We start from the raw sequence: 17272 nt of genomic DNA, 5'->3' as shown, positions 1-17272 counted from the left end.
GAGCACACTGTTAACATCAGAGCCATCCGCATCTTCTAATAAGGTAGCTAGTTTTCACAGTTAAAACTCAGGGTAGTCAAGGAACATTCAAAAGAACAGCATCTATGTGTCTAGCTTATCACTATCTCTTCATAGTGCTGCTACTACCTTTCTTAGCAATATATCTTACTTTACATATAAATAAGATCCAATGGTTCAGCTGATTCAATGTGAGCTACACGTATGTTAAGGCAGACAGCTTTTGGATATGATATTTTCATGTGGAAGTGATTAAAAAGCAATACAACAGAAGTCATTCTTGGGTTTTCAGACCATTTTTTATTCAAACGTCACTCTATGAAATGCGGTAGAAAGCTAACACCAGTGGTTTTTACAGTGGTTGACTCTGGTTCATGCAACACAATAGAGTAAAGAATCAATTAACGCAATTATTGATTTTAAAGTCAAAGCTGTTTTTAAAACATATATGCTAAAAGGTATCTTTTGATGTCTATTCTTTTGTTATTCATGAAATCTATGTAAATCAGTTTAATATGTTCTCTTCATGCAAAGACTGCTTTTTCTATTGTCACCTTAGTAAGAGATGGATGGTAAATCCCCCTTACTTGAATACAGATCTGTAAAAATAATTTATCGTGAGTACATTTTTTGTATCTACAAAACCTGGTAGTTTTGCTTCTATCTGTTGTCTGATGAAAGGTTTGGCGAGAAAAGAGATAGCTAGTTCATTTGAGATGTTATTTGATTGCTCAGGATAAACACTGGCTGATACGACAGACTAAGAGCCCGATGAGTAATGAATCATTGATCTATTTGGATGAGACCTTCAGAAACCGATGGAGAACGTTGCTCTCCGTAGATGACATGATAGAAGATATTGTCACACTTCTCGACAAAAGACAACTCCTCAACAACACTTATATAATATTTGCGTCTGACCATGGGTTTCACCTCGGTTTGTTTGGTTATTTATTTGTAACATTCCCTATCATATTTTCGCTGTTTTTTACATCAGCATTTATGCAATCGCGATACTAATAGGATTTTGCTTCTACTTGTAAATACATGTATAACATCTTCACTTTGTGTCCCGATAGCTAAGCAACAATAGCTTGTAAGTATGTATTCCTTAATATTTTACATTAACCAACAGTTCCGCAATCCTTCATAAGGTGCTTGCATGACACGTGATCGCATGGTCCCAGTGATTTAAGCTTGACCGATTCCTTCTTTGAATTGTTACTGAGGTTGATTATGTGTTTGTACAAGTGTAAGGCTTAGTTATGTTCTCACAAATTATTCTACTTGCTGCCTTTAGCAAATAAATCCCTTATCTACTCGAAATTTTCTTCGAAATTTTCATGCGTACAAGCCTGATAATTTTTTATTAAATGGTTTCTTTCCAAAGCCGACTGCATGAATGAGGAATTTGAATGTTGGACTTTTTAGTAAGTTCTGATGAGGGTGACAAGTTTGCTCAAAAAGATCTGTTCAGTTTTTAGAACATCCCTTTTTTCTGTTTCAGGTCAGTTCTCTCTGCCGACTAATAAAAGGCAGCTTTATGAATTTGACATTCGAGTGCCCCTCATGGTTAGAGGACCCGGTGTGGCGCCTGCTCAAGTGAAGACGGAGCTAGTTGTCAATATTGACTGGGCTCCCACCTTTCTGGACTTGGCAGGCGTAACACCACCTCAATATATGGATGGACAATCTTTCAAGGAAGCTTTACTAGGCTCATCAAGAGGTGTGGTCGACAGAACAGACTTTTTGGTCGAACACACCGGGGAGTACACCTTAAGCCAGCCACAGTGTCCTCAATATAACGGACAACCCATGAGCGTATGTCTTTGTATTGTTACAGTTAGTAGATGAGAAATTATCTATGAGATTTAGTTGGAGTCTCTGAGGTAATGGTGGGCACCAACAAACTTTAGTTATGGTCAAAGGATAACCAGGGAACACCGCAAAATTTAAAAATAGACTTGCGTCAAATTTTTGCAGATTTTATTAGAAAGTATCAGTATTTTTTATCGCAATTAGTTTTAATGTTTCAAGTGATCTGACTGCCAGAATGTTTCAAGATGAAAATCAATAAAACTTGATTGCGATTAAAACTCTCAGAATACAAATAAGTGTGAAATGATGTGACTAGTTGTTATTGTTGTGATTGTTGATATTGGCTATGGCTGTTCAAGTTGTAGCGTTGCTCGTCTACATTCTATTGGTCTCTTTGAAATTATAGATGTCTTCATCGCACTTTTGCTTGACCTGAGCATTTGAATTGTGATCAAGCTTTATCAGTTATAATCTTAAAACATCCTGGCCATCAGGCCACCTCAAACATTACAAACAGTCCCAAAGGATAGAAAAATACTCATACTTTCTGATGAAAACTAGTAATAACTTTGTGCAAGTTTATCTTTAATTATAGTCTTGAGGTAAGAGGACAACTCCTCATCTTTATGATAGATATTTTGACTACCTCACTATACTTCCCACTACCTCACAGCTATCACATGTCTATTGTTATACAAGTATGTACTTTACTAACAACTATCACATGTCTATTGTTATATAGTACTTCACTAACAACTATCATATGTCTATTGTTATACAAGTACTTTACTAACAACTATCACATGTATATTGTTATACAAGTACTTTACTAACAACTATCACATGTCTATTGTTATATAGTACTTCACTAACAACTATCATATGTCTATTGTTATACAAGTACTTTACTAACAACTATCACATGTATATTGTTATACAAGTACTTTACTAACAACTATCACATGTCTATTGTTATACAAGTACTTCACTAACAACTATCACATGTCTATTGTTATACAAGTACTTTACTAACAACTATCATATGTCTATTGTTATATAGTACTTTACTAACAACTATCACATGTCTATTGTTATACAAGTACTTCACTAACAACTATCACATGTCTATTGTTATACAAGTACTTCACTAACAACTATCACGTGTCTATTGTTATACAAGTACTTTACTAACAACTATCATATGTCTATTGTTATACAAGTACTTCACTAACAACTATCACGTGTCTATTGTTATACAAGTACTTCACTAACAACTATCACATGTCTATTGTTATACAAGTACTTTACTAACAACTATCATATGTCTATTGTTATACAAGTACTTCACTAACAACTATCACGTGTCTATTGTTATACAAGTACTTCACTAACAACTATCACATGTCTATTGTTATACAAGTACTTCACTAACAACTATCATATGTCTATTGTTATACAAGTACTTTACTAACAACTATTATATGTCTATTGTTATACAAGTACTTCACTAACAACTATCACATGTCTATTGTTATACAAGTACTTCACTAACAACTATCACATGTCTATTGTTATACAAGTACTTTACTAACAACTATCATATGTCTATTGTTATATAGTACTTTACTAACAACTATCACGTGTCTATTGTTATACAAGTACTTCACTAACAACTATCACATGTCTATTGTTATACAAGTACTTTACTAACAACTATCACGTGTCTATTGTTATACAAGTACTTTACTAACAACTATCACATGTCTATTATTATATAGTACTCACTAACAACTATCACGTGTCTATTGTTATACAAGTACTTTACTAACAACTATTATATGTCTATTGTTATACAAGTACTTCACTAACAACTATCACGTGTCTATTGTTATACAAGTACTTTACTAACAACTATCATATGTCTATTGTTATACAAGTACTTCACTAACAACTATCACATGTCTATTATTATATAGTACTCACTAACAACTATCATATGTCTATTGTTATACAAGTACTTTACTAACAACTATTATATGTCTATTATTATACAAGTACTTCACTAACAACTATCACGTGTCTATTGTTATACAAGTACTTTACTAACAACTATCACATGTCTATTGTTATACAAGTACTTCACTAACAACTAACACATGTCTATTGTTATACAAGTACTTTACTAACAACTATTATATGTCTATTGTTATACAAGTACTTCACTAACAACTATCACGTGTCTATTGTTATACAAGTACTTTACTAACAACTATCACATGTCTATTGTTATACAAGTACTTCACTAACAACTATCACATGTCTATTGTTATACAAGTACTTCACTAACAACTATCACGTGTCTATTGTTATACAAGTACTTTACTAACAACTATCACATGTCTATTGTTATACAAGTACTTCACTAACAACTATCACATGTCTATTGTTATACAAGTACTTTACTAACAACTATCATATGTCTATTGTTATACAAGTACTTCACTAACAACTATCACATGTCTATTATTATATAGTACTCACTAACAACTATCACGTGTCTATTGTTATACAAGTACTTTACTAACAACTATTATATGTCTATTGTTATACAAGTACTTCACTAACAACTATCACGTGTCTATTGTTATACAAGTACTTTACTAACAACTATCATATGTCTATTGTTATACAAGTACTTCACTAACAACTATCACATGTCTATTATTATATAGTACTCACTAACAACTATCATATGTCTATTGTTATACAAGTACTTTACTAACAACTATTATATGTCTATTGTTATACAAGTACTTCACTAACAACTATCACGTGTCTATTGTTATACAAGTACTTTACTAACAACTATCACATGTCTATTGTTATACAAGTACTTCACTAACAACTATCACATGTCTATTGTTATACAAGTACTTCACTAACAACTATCACGTGTCTATTGTTATACAAGTACTTCACTAACAACTATCATATGTCTATTGTTATACAAGTACTTTGCTAACAACTATCACATGTCTATTGTTATACAAGTACTTCACTAACAACTATCACATGTCTATTGTTATACAAGTACTTTACTAACAACTATCATATGTCTATTGTTATATAGTACTTTACTAACAACTATCACATGTCTATTGTTATACAAGTACTTCACTAACAACTATCATATGTCTATTGTTATATAGTACTTCACTAACAACTATCACGTGTCTATTGTTATACAAGTACTTCACTAACAACTATCACATGTCTATTGTTATACAAGTACTTCACTAACAACTATCACGTGTCTATTGTTATACAAGTACTTCACTAACAACTATCACATGTCTATTGTTATACAAGTACTTCACTAACAACTATCACATGTCTATTGTTATACAAGTACTTCACTAACAACTATCACGTGTCTATTGTTATACAAGTACTTTACTAACAACTATCATATGTCTATTGTTATACAAGTACTTTACTAACAACTATCACATGTCTATTGTTATACAAGTACTTCACTAACAACTATCACATGTCTATTGTTATACAAGTACTTTACTAACAACTATCATATGTCTATTGTTATATAGTACTTTACTAACAACTATCACATGTCTATTGTTATACAAGTACTTTACTAACAACTATCACATGTCTATTGTTATACAAGTACTTCACTAACAACTATCACATGTCTATTGTTATACAAGTACTTTACTAACAACTATCATATGTCTATTGTTATATAGTACTTTACTAACAACTATCACATGTCTATTGTTATACAAGTACTTCACTAACAACTATCATATGTCTATTGTTATATAGTACTTCACTAACAACTATCACGTGTCTATTGTTATACAAGTATTTCACTAACAACTATCATATGTCTATTGTTATACAAGTACTTCACTAACAACTATCACGTGTCTATTATTATACAAGTACTTTACTAACAACTATCATATGTCTATTGTTATACAAGTACTTCACTAACAACTATCACGTGTCTATTGTTATATAGTACTTTACTAACAACTATCACGTGTCTATTATTATACAAGTACTTTACTAACAACTATCATATGTCTATTGTTATACAAGTACTTTACTAACAACTATCATATGTCTATTGTTATACAAGTACTTCACTAACAACTATCATATGTCTATTGTTATATAGTACTTCACTAACAACTATCACGTGTCTATTGTTATACAAGTACTTTACTAACAACTATCATATGTCTATTGTTATACAAGTATTTCACTAACAACTATCATATGTCTATTGTTATACAAGTACTTCACTAACAACTATCACATGTCTATTGTTATACAAGTACTTTACTAACAACTATCATATGTCTATTGTTATACAAGTATTTCACTAACAACTATCATATGTCTATTGTTATACAAGTATTTCACTAACAACTATCATATGTCTATTGTTATACAAGTACTTCACTAACAACTATCACGTGTCTATTATTATACAAGTACTTTACTAACAACTATCATATGTCTATTGTTATACAAGTACTTTACTAACAACTATCATATGTCTATTGTTATACAAGTACTTCACTAACAACTATCACGTGTCTATTGTTATACAAGTACTTCACTAACAATTATCACATGTCTATTATTATATAGTACTCACTAACAACTATCACGTGTCTATTGTTATACAAGTACTTTACTAACAACTATTATATGTCTATTGTTATACAAGTACTTCACTAACAACTATCACATGTCTATTGTTATACAAGTACTTTACTAACAACTATTATATGTCTATTGTTATACAAGTACTTCACTAACAACTATCACATGTCTATTGTTATACAAGTACTTCACTAACAACTATCACATGTCTATTGTTATACAAGTACTTTACTAACAACTATCATATGTCTATTGTTATACAAGTACTTCACTAACAACTATCACGTGTCTATTGTTATACAAGTACTTCACTAACAACTATCACGTGTCTATTGTTATACAAGTACTTTACTAACAACTATCACGTGTCTATTGTTATACAAGTACTTCACTAACAACTATCACATGTCTATTGTTATACAAGTACTTTACTAACAACTATTATATGTCTATTGTTATACAAGTACTTCACTAACAACTATCACATGTCTATTGTTATACAAGTACTTTACTAACAACTATTATATGTCTATTGTTATACAAGTACTTCACTAACAACTATCATATGTCTATTGTTATACAAGTATTTCACTAACAACTATTATATGTCTATTGTTATACAAGTACTTCACTAACAACTATCACATGTCTATTGTTATACAAGTACTTCACTAACAACTATCACATGTCTATTGTTATACAAGTACTTTACTAACAACTATCATATGTCTATTGTTATACAAGTACTTCACTAACAACTATCACGTGTCTATTGTTATACAAGTACTTCACTAACAACTATCACGTGTCTATTGTTATACAAGTACTTTACTAACAACTATCACGTGTCTATTGTTATACAAGTACTTCACTAACAACTATCACATGTCTATTGTTATACAAGTACTTTACTAACAACTATTATATGTCTATTGTTATATAGTACTTCACTAACAACTATCATATGTCTATTGTTATACAAGTACTTCACTAACAACTATCACGTGTCTATTGTTATACAAGTACTTTACTAACAACTATCACATGTCTATTGTTATACAAGTACTTCACTAACAACTATCACATGTCTATTGTTATACAAGTACTTTACTAACAACTATCATATGTCTATTGTTATATAGTACTTTACTAACAACTATCACGTGTCTATTGTTATACAAGTACTTCACTAACAACTATCACGTGTCTATTGTTATACAAGTACTTTACTAACAACTATCACGTGTCTATTGTTATACAAGTACTTCACTAACAACTATCACATGTCTATTATTATATAGTACTCACTAACAACTATCACGTGTCTATTGTTATACAAGTACTTTACTAACAACTATTATATGTCTATTGTTATACAAGTACTTCACTAACAACTATCACGTGTCTATTGTTATACAAGTACTTTACTAACAACTATCATATGTCTATTGTTATACAAGTACTTCACTAACAACTATCACATGTCTATTATTATATAGTACTCACTAACAACTATCATATGTCTATTGTTATACAAGTACTTTACTAACAACTATCACATGTCTATTGTTATGCAAATAGTCTGTCAGTGAGATATTTAGTTAAAGAAAATGTAAAATCGCTGGTCACAATGCCTGGTCTCGAGTTTGCCTAACACTCTTGTGTTTTGGTTGTGACAGTTTTGTTTTCCGGACTGTGTATGTGAAGACTCGCAGAACAATACATACTTATGCGTGAGGAGGCTTTCAGACACACAAAATCTTATATACTGTGGCTTGGAGGACAGTGAGGTAGGTAGCTTGCCCTCCCTTCTTCCATTTTGCTGCTTGGCACTACAGTAGACATTCCTATAACCATATACCTCAGCTAACATAAATCCCACATAATGTAAAGGATTTATGTAAAGTTTTTGCTTCGTACTACATAAAGAATTCCATATAACGTAATGTCGTCGGGACAAGTTCTCAAATTCGATTTGACTAATGCGAATCTCGGGGTTAGCCTTGAAAATATCGCTTTCTCTCTTGCTGAACTTGGAGCAGAAAACGCAATACATGGTTATCTCTATTATACATACTACTATCCTGGCAGTCTAGTTCGGCATGTCAAATGGTCAGGTCTGTCGATAAAGCACAGATAATAAGTAGCTGCACACTTATTCGGGCGATCGATTGGTGAAGGTGTCAGTGTCGGTCCACCGATCTGAATGGGGCGAGTTGGAGTATCGTTGAAAGCTATCTTTTATCATAACCTTGAACTCTTTTGACATACAGACGGACGGGCAGGTAGACACTGATAGACGGACAGGTAGGTAGACACCGCTCTTGTTATAGCAAATTCATTTTTGCTTTGCTTCATTCTAGACATATGAAACATTGTTGTTGTTTTTTTGGCAAAGCAGACTTTGCAGTCAAAAATAAGAAAAAAACCGATGTAAACTGACATGGAAGGTGTGCGTTTTCCTTAACCGTATCGTAAAATAACCGTAATCATAGACCATGAACCGAGTGAAAGTGATACAAAAGAGGAAAAAAGTTGTCAATACAAACCAATAATGATACAGTTCGGCAGTCATTAAATTAAAAAGTTAAGTCTGTTCTTTTTCTTATTTGAAGGTCCAAAGGGGTGAGTTTGAGAGGATCTTGGATTGGATTAGGCCGTTTACATGTATTTACTCTTCGTATAATCTAAAATCTTTATAACATAAATGTTCTCTGAATGGGTTGGGTTGGTCATGTTATAGGAGTGTCTACTGTATATACTAGCTGTTAAACTAGACATGACTAGAACAGTTGTGATCTGCACATCTAGTATGATTATGTACATATATTATATGATAAATGCTTTGAACTCTGCATGTATGTTTTAAGTTATAGCTGGATGACATATAGTTAGCAAATACGATCATTCTAATGTTTTTAACAGAGGTGATAAGGCCTAGTTTTAACAGGGGTGATAATGCCTAGTTTTAACAGGAGTAATAAGGCCTAGTTTTAACAGGGGTGATAATGCCTAGTTTTAACAGGAGTGATAAGGCCTAGTTTTAACAGGGGTGATAAGGCCTAGTTTTAACAGGGGTGATAAGGCCTAGTTTTAACAGGGGTTATAAGGCCTAGTTTTAACAGAGTGGATAAGGCCTAGTTTTAGCAGGGGTGATAAGGCCTAGTTTTAGCAGGAGTTATAAGGCCTAGTTTTAACAGGGGTGATAAGGCCTAGTTTTAACAGGAGTGATAAGGCCTAATTTTAATAGGGTGATAATGCCTAGTTTTAACAGGGGTTATAAGGCCTAGTTTTAACAGAGTGGATAAGGCCTAGTTTTAGCAGGGGTGATAAGGCCTAGTTTTAATAGGGTGATAATGCCTAGTTTTAACAGGGGTTATAAGGCCTAGTTTTAACAGTGTGGATAAGGCCTAGTTTTAGCAGGGGTGATAAGGCCTAGTTTTAGCAGGAGTTATAAGGCCTAGTTTTAACAGGGGTGATAAGGCCTAGTTTTAACAGGAGTGATAAGGCCTAATTTTAATAGGGTGATAATGCCTAGTTTTAACAGGGGTTATAAGGCCTAGTTTTAACAGAGTGGATAAGGCCTAGTTTTAGCAGGGGTGATAAGGCCTAGTTTTAATAGGGTGATATGGCCTAGTTTTAGCAGGGGTGATAAGGCCTAGTTTTAGCAAGAGTGATAAGGCCTAGTTTTAACAGGGTCGATAAGGCCTAGTTTTAGCAGGGGTGATAAGGCCTAGTTTTAGCAGGAGTTATAAAGCCTAGTTTTAACAGGAGTGATAAGGCCTAGTTTTAACAGGGGTGATAAGGCCTAGTTTTAACAGGGGTGATAAGGCCTAGTTTTAACAGGGGTGATAAGGCCTAGTTTTAACAGGGGTGATAAGGCCTAGTTTTAACAGGAGTGATAAGGCCTAGTTTTAACAGGGGTGATAAAGCCTAGTTTTAACAGGGTGATAAGGCCTAGTTTTAGCAGGGGTTGTAAGGTCTATTTTTAACAGGAGTGATAAGGCCTATTTTTAACAGGGGTGATAGAGCCTACCTTTAACAGGGGGATAAGGCCTACTTTTAACAGGGGGATAAGGCCTAGTTTTAACAGGGTGATAAGGCCTAGTTTTAACAGGGTGATAAGGCCTAGTTTTAACAGAGTGGATAAGGCCTAGTTTTAGCAGGGGTGATAAGGCCTAGTTTTAGCAAGAGTGATAAGGCCTAGTTTTAACAGGGTCGATAAGGCCTAGTTTTAACAGGGGTTATAAGGCCTAGTTTTAACAGAGTGGATAAGGCCTAGTTTTAGCAGGGGTGATAAGGCCTAGTTTTAGCAGGAGTTATAAGGCCTAGTTTTAACAGGGGTGATAAGGCCTAGTTTTAACAGGAGTGATAAGGCCTAATTTTAATAGGGTGATAATGCCTAGTTTTAACAGGGGTTATAAGGCCTAGTTTTAACAGAGTGGATAAGGCCTAGTTTTAGCAGGGGTGATAAGGCCTAGTTTTAATAGGGTGATAATGCCTAGTTTTAACAGGGGTTATAAGGCCTAGTTTTAACAGTGTGGATAAGGCCTAGTTTTAGCAGGGGTGATAAGGCCTAGTTTTAGCAGGAGTTATAAGGCCTAGTTTTAACAGGGGTGATAAGGCCTAGTTTTAACAGGAGTGATAAGGCCTAATTTTAATAGGGTGATAATGCCTAGTTTTAACAGGGGTTATAAGGCCTAGTTTTAACAGAGTGGATAAGGCCTAGTTTTAGCAGGGGTGATAAGGCCTAGTTTTAATAGGGTGATATGGCCTAGTTTTAGCAGGGGTGATAAGGCCTAGTTTTAGCAAGAGTGATAAGGCCTAGTTTTAACAGGGTCGATAAGGCCTAGTTTTAGCAGGGGTGATAAGGCCTAGTTTTAGCAGGAGTTATAAAGCCTAGTTTTAACAGGAGTGATAAGGCCTAGTTTTAACAGGGGTGATAAGGCCTAGTTTTAACAGGGGTGATAAGGCCTAGTTTTAACAGGGGTGATAAGGCCTAGTTTTAACAGGGGTGATAAGGCCTAGTTTTAACAGGAGTGATAAGGCCTAGTTTTAACAGGGGTGATAAAGCCTAGTTTTAACAGGGTGATAAGGCCTAGTTTTAGCAGGGGTTGTAAGGTCTATTTTTAACAGGAGTGATAAGGCCTATTTTTAACAGGGGTGATAGAGCCTACCTTTAACAGGGGGATAAGGCCTACTTTTAACAGGGGGATAAGGCCTAGTTTTAACAGGGTGATAAGGCCTAGTTTTAACAGGGTGATAAGGCCTAGTTTTAACAGAGTGGATAAGGCCTAGTTTTAGCAGGGGTGATAAGGCCTAGTTTTAGCAAGAGTGATAAGGCCTAGTTTTAACAGGGTCGATAAGGCCTAGTTTTAGCAGGGGTGATAAGGCCTAGTTTTAGCAGGAGTTATAAAGCCTAGTTTTAACAGGAGTGATAAGGCCTAGTTTTAACAGGGGTGATAAGGCCTAGTTTTAACAGGGGTGATAAGGCCTAGTTTTAACAGGGGTGATAAGGCCTAGTTTTAACAGGGGTGATAAGGCCTAGTTTTAACAGGAGTGATAAGGCCTAGTTTTAACAGGGGTGATAAAGCCTAGTTTTAACAGGGTGATAAGGCCTAGTTTTAGCAGGGGTTGTAAGGTCTATTTTTAACAGGAGTGATAAGGCCTATTTTCAACAGGGGTGATAGAGCCTACCTTTAACAGGGGGATAAGGCCTACTTTTAACAGGGGGATAAGGCCTAGTTTTAACAGGGTGATAAGGCCTAGTTTTAACAGGGTGATAAGGCCTAGTTTTAACAGAGTGGATAAGGCCTAGTTTTAACAGGGTGATAAGGCCTAGTTTTAGCAGGGGTGATAAGGCCTAGTTTTAGCAGGAGTGATAAGGCCTAGTTTTAACAAGGTCGATAAGGCCTAGTTTTAGCAGGGCTGATAAGGCCTAGTTTTAATAGGGTGATAAGTCCTAGTTTTAATAGGGTGATAAGGCCTAGTTTTAGCCGGGATGATAAGGCCTAGTTTTAGCAGGAGTTATAAGGCCTAGTTTTAACAGGGGTGATAAGGCCTAGTTTTAACAGGGGTGATAAGGCCTAGTTTTAACACAGGTGATAAGGCCTAGTTTTAGCAGAAGTTATAAGGCCTAGTTTTAACAGGGGTGATAAAGCCTACCTTTAACAGGGGGATAAGGCCTATTTTTAACAGAGTGGATAAGGCCTACTTTTAACAGGGTGATAAGGCCTAGTTTTAACAGGGTGATAAGGCCTAGTTTTAACAGAGTGGATAAGGCCTAGTTTTAACAGGGGGATAAGGCCTAGTTTTAACAGGGTGATAAGGCCTAGTTTTAACAGGGGTGATAAGGCCTAGTTTTAACAGGGGTGATAAGGCCTAGTTTTAACAGGGTGATAAGGCCTAGTTTTAACAGAGTGGATAAGGCCTAGTTTTAACAGGGTGATAAGGCCTAGTTTTAACAGGGAGATAAGGCCTACTTTTAACAGGGTGATAAGGCCTAGTTTTAACAGGGTGATAAGGCCTAGTTTTAACAGAGTGGATAAGGCCTAGTTTTAGCAGGGGTGATAAGGCCTAGTTTTAACAGGGTAATAAGGCCTAGTTTTAGCAGGAGTTATAAGGTCTATTTTTAACAGGAGTGATAAGGCCTATTTTTAACAGGGGTGATAGAGCCTATTTTTAACAGGGGGATAAGGCCTATTTTTAACAGGGGGATAAGGCCTACTTTTAACAGGGTGATAAGGCCTACCTTTAACAGGGGGATAAGGCCTAGTTTTAACAGGGGGATAAGGCCTACTTTTAACAGGGGGATAAGGCCTACTTTTAACAGAGGTAATAGATCCTACTTGAACAACAAAAAGGTCTTTACATTGTTGACTTGTTACTGCAGCCTTTTTGTTCACTGTGTCATTAGTTTTACTTTGGTCAGGATTTTCAATGTTGTCCATATTAAAAGAGGTGCAATATGACAGTTTTACAAACTTTATACAGTTGATGCTATATATAGATTTATGTTAAAATGAATTTTGAATTTGCCTCCTCCTGTTTGCCTTTTGGCAGTGCCGCATTCCAATGCTACTAACTACACATTTTCACTGCTGTTTCCTCAATAACCCACATATATAGCAACAATTGAAAGATCCTGCTATGCTTATGTTTTTAGAGCAGCTAAATGGGAGCTTTTGGCAGTTTTTGTAATTCTTAAATATCGTAAGTTTGATAGAAAGAAAACATATCAAAGAGTCACACCATCTCATTAGAGATGTAATATTGCTTGTAATAATAGACTTTAGTATAGAATAGACTTGAGAATTCCTTTAGCAATGCTTACCTATGAAGGTAGGCTTAACATTCCCACACCCACAGAACACGAGACCGTCTTAAACAACTTCTATTCACTCTTCAATTAATAATAAACAATGTAATAATGTGCTGTCTAGGACCTGAGGCTATTTAGTTAGCTCAAAGGATATTCAGCTGTGTAGCTTTAATGAGAATATTTAGCCTTTGTCATTGCTGTATTGCTCATGTACAAGCATGCCCTATCGCTCATGTACAAGCATGCCCTTTTGCTCATGTACAAGCATGCCCAACAGTTGCACTCCTGATTAAATTGAAGTTGTCAATTAGCTGCTTGTTTTAGTTATTCATAGAGGCGTATGACATAGCCAAGGATCCTCACCAACTGACAAACGTCGCCTCAACAATGGACGTGTCGGTACTCGAGTCATTGGAACAGTCTCTGGCCACTCTTGCCTCGTGTTCTGGAACCGCCTGTCACGATGTCAAGCACCCAAATTGGTAGACATTCTACAGACAGTCCGCCAGTACCGAACAGCACTTTGTTTAGTTACTGTTTCTAATCAGGAAAATTTAGTGATTGTTTTGAGCACTAACACCAAATTAGTATTTTTTTATTAAAATGACGAGGCCAACTCTGAATATACATACTATGTTGAATAATGAGCTGCAGCAAAATAATGATGCATTTGTTTCTAACAATTAACAGTAAACAAACATCAATTTGAGAATTTATTAGATATGTAACCCAACTTTAATATAATTCAACAATGTAATTGTAGAAATATTAAAACACATGCACACATATAATAGGCGCTTCTACAATTCTGTACTAAAATGCGGCGCATTATGCAATTTTGTGTCGTCTGTTTTATTTATAAAAAAAGTTCATGTTAAACAATGATGCTTTTTTAGAGCATTTCAAAAGACTTGGCTAGGAATTCTAGACTACAACTGTGTGACTGAACTGACTGGACATTACATTCTTATGAATTTTTGGCCGTTACAGATAGTGTTATTGGTTATGCCACTACAGTCGGAACCCTGACAAAGTTAATTAGCAAGAATATAAGAGGCCAATAAACCTAAACTTACCTGGAAGCAATTATGACCTAGAAACAATTTTTGTTATCAGAGCTTGTCATGGAATATCCCAATCTGACACTTGAATATTAGAAACTATACATCATTGAAGGAAATTGTTACTTTAACTCAGTAGTTTAATCTAGAAAAACAGAAAGTGTTAAGGTGTTCGCTACAGCGGACGCCTTAACACTATTACAATGGGCACTCTGACACCTCTATGGTGTTACACATCTAAGTGAGTCGCTTGCCACCAAGAGAGCTCTGTGGAATGTTAGTAAAGACAAAGCTGATATTTGTGAGGATGATTGCAGGTGCAGGCGCGCTAAAGAAGAATGTTGCTTTGCATGCATCCAACTCTTGTATGGAGCTCCGGCTCTATTTTTAATATGAGGCTATTGGTTTAGATAAATTCATCTGCCCTCTCATGCTCACTAATGTATTCATACCACAATGTATCTCCGACACTAGATTGGTAAAGCAAGTAGGACATCTAAGTTTACTTAGGATATTCCACGAGAAGTCTTGCTCGCTGTATCAAAATCCTTTATGAAACCAACAAAAATAATGTATAATGGTTTTCTCTGATGAATATATATTTTTTAATTTGTTTTAATGAAAAATCATGTGCATCATTCCTCTGCTGGAGCAGAAACCACAGTTCTGTTGTACTCAAGCAACCACCTTATCGGGAATTGATGAAACTTAAATGGCACAATGATTCCCGCAGAACCATTGGTTGCTCTCTGAAACAGAGTGATCAGCTGAGCATCCTTCCAGTCTTAGGGAAACTTAGCACTCTTCCAGGAGTTGGCTATGGTTTTATAAAGGTGATGCGGAAGACCTCCAAACCAATTGCTTCACGGTGTAATCGATCAGCACCTGATTACTTTTTGCTGCTAAGATTTGAAATGGCATTAATAACTTCAGCTAGTCCAGTAAGCTTATTAATTCTGTTTTGAGATGACTGCTGCTTTATATTGCCCACTACTTCTGGGTCAACTTCATTTTCTCATTTGGTCAAACGTTAAAGTGCTCAGAGAAACCGGAGAATATTTATCCCTGTCAACGATGTCGATGAAGATCAGATGATCTGGTTAGTTCACGCTTGGTCCCCACACAGGTTCTAGACTAATGAAAATCCCATGTATCATTCATCTGCTAATGCTTGAATTTGAGCAGATTTCCTCTGCCGTCATTGGCTTTTTAGTCAATGACACCTTTGTTGAAGAATCATGATTTGGTCGATCTGGAGTTGCAGTGTAACATTTCGGTTTGAGCCAGGTTTCTCTTCACTATCAGTTTGTTGAGCTCAGCATCATTCTCATCAAACCAGTCTGCTTGCTTTCTTTCAGCTTAATGTGTTTTTTAATGCCTTATACGGTATTGACTCAAAGGCCAGCCATTTGTCCTCGACCAAAAACTTGATTTTTCAGCTATTTCATCATGTAATTTGCTTCAGATAGATTCACCAATGATCTGGCTAATATTTAGCTTTTTGTCATGAATGTTACACAAATCATGTTAGTGGGTGATAATGAAGTCAATGGGTGCCAATGTTTTGACCTAGGGTGCATCCATGAGTTTTTATAGACAGCTTCATTACAAGTTGATGTTCAGGGCAAATGGACAACAGGACCTTACCACTGGAATTTGATCATCCGATCCTGAATTTTTGCTTCAATCTGGTCCAGGTGGCTTTATCCTTTCCAATTGTGGCATTAAAGTCACTCAAGAGCATGATTGTGCTCTCTCTAGTCTTTACTTTGAGATGTTATACCTGGTGATAGAATTGAGGGATCATTTCCGGGCTATTTCTATGGAGCATGGACTGCAATGATTTGGGAGGAGACTGTCATTTATGAGTTCAGGGTTTCCTGTCATTTTGGTAGTAATAGCATTGTTGACAGTGATAGTCCAGCTTGATTCACTTTATGTGCCAGTTGTCCTCCACTTCCAGTAGATTGCGTAGCTGCTTCGTTTTTTAATGCTACTAGTTTCACCAGAACAGACCTCATTTAGAGACCCTATGACTACTTTCCATCTTTATAGCTCTCAATTGATTATGGTACTTCATGCTGGTTTTTCGGTGCTTTCACAATTGATCAGTGTTCAAACATTCTATGATGGCCTATGATGAAAAATTCAGATCATAAGTCGCTTAGACTTTTCTACCCTAAGCTTTGCTTTGCCAGTGTGATTTTTCTTGCTTGTGAAATTCATGATCCGAATTGAAATATAGCTTGCAATAGATTTGCATACCTACACTGAGTGTTGCAAGTTGTCTGACCAGCCCTATCCACAAATTGAGAAACCTCTGAACTGGCCAGGTGAGACCAAGAAGAGTACAAAT

At 35.3% G+C, this 17272-nt stretch overlaps 1 protein-coding gene across 1 annotated transcript in view; it reads left to right on the top strand.

Moving 5' to 3' along the window:
* LOC137392014 (N-acetylglucosamine-6-sulfatase-like) overlaps window positions 1-14907 on the top strand; it is a 39346-nt gene extending 24439 nt beyond the window's left edge. The window contains exons 8-11 of the mRNA XM_068078603.1: window positions 754-955; window positions 1526-1839; window positions 8214-8324; window positions 14180-14907. Of these exons, the coding sequence (XP_067934704.1) occupies window positions 754-955; window positions 1526-1839; window positions 8214-8324; window positions 14180-14341 (789 nt within the window). The 3' untranslated portion in view covers window positions 14342-14907. The remainder of the gene's footprint in view (window positions 1-753; window positions 956-1525; window positions 1840-8213; window positions 8325-14179) is intronic.
* The last annotated feature ends 2365 nt before the right edge of the window (window positions 14908-17272 follow it).

Source organism: Watersipora subatra, chromosome 1 (genome assembly GCF_963576615.1).
Source record: "Watersipora subatra chromosome 1, tzWatSuba1.1, whole genome shotgun sequence".
Lineage (NCBI taxonomy): Eukaryota > Metazoa > Bryozoa > Gymnolaemata > Cheilostomatida > Watersiporidae > Watersipora > Watersipora subatra.
The sequence above is the reverse complement of the archived record's forward strand: the minus strand, read 5'-3'. Positions and strand labels throughout refer to the sequence as shown.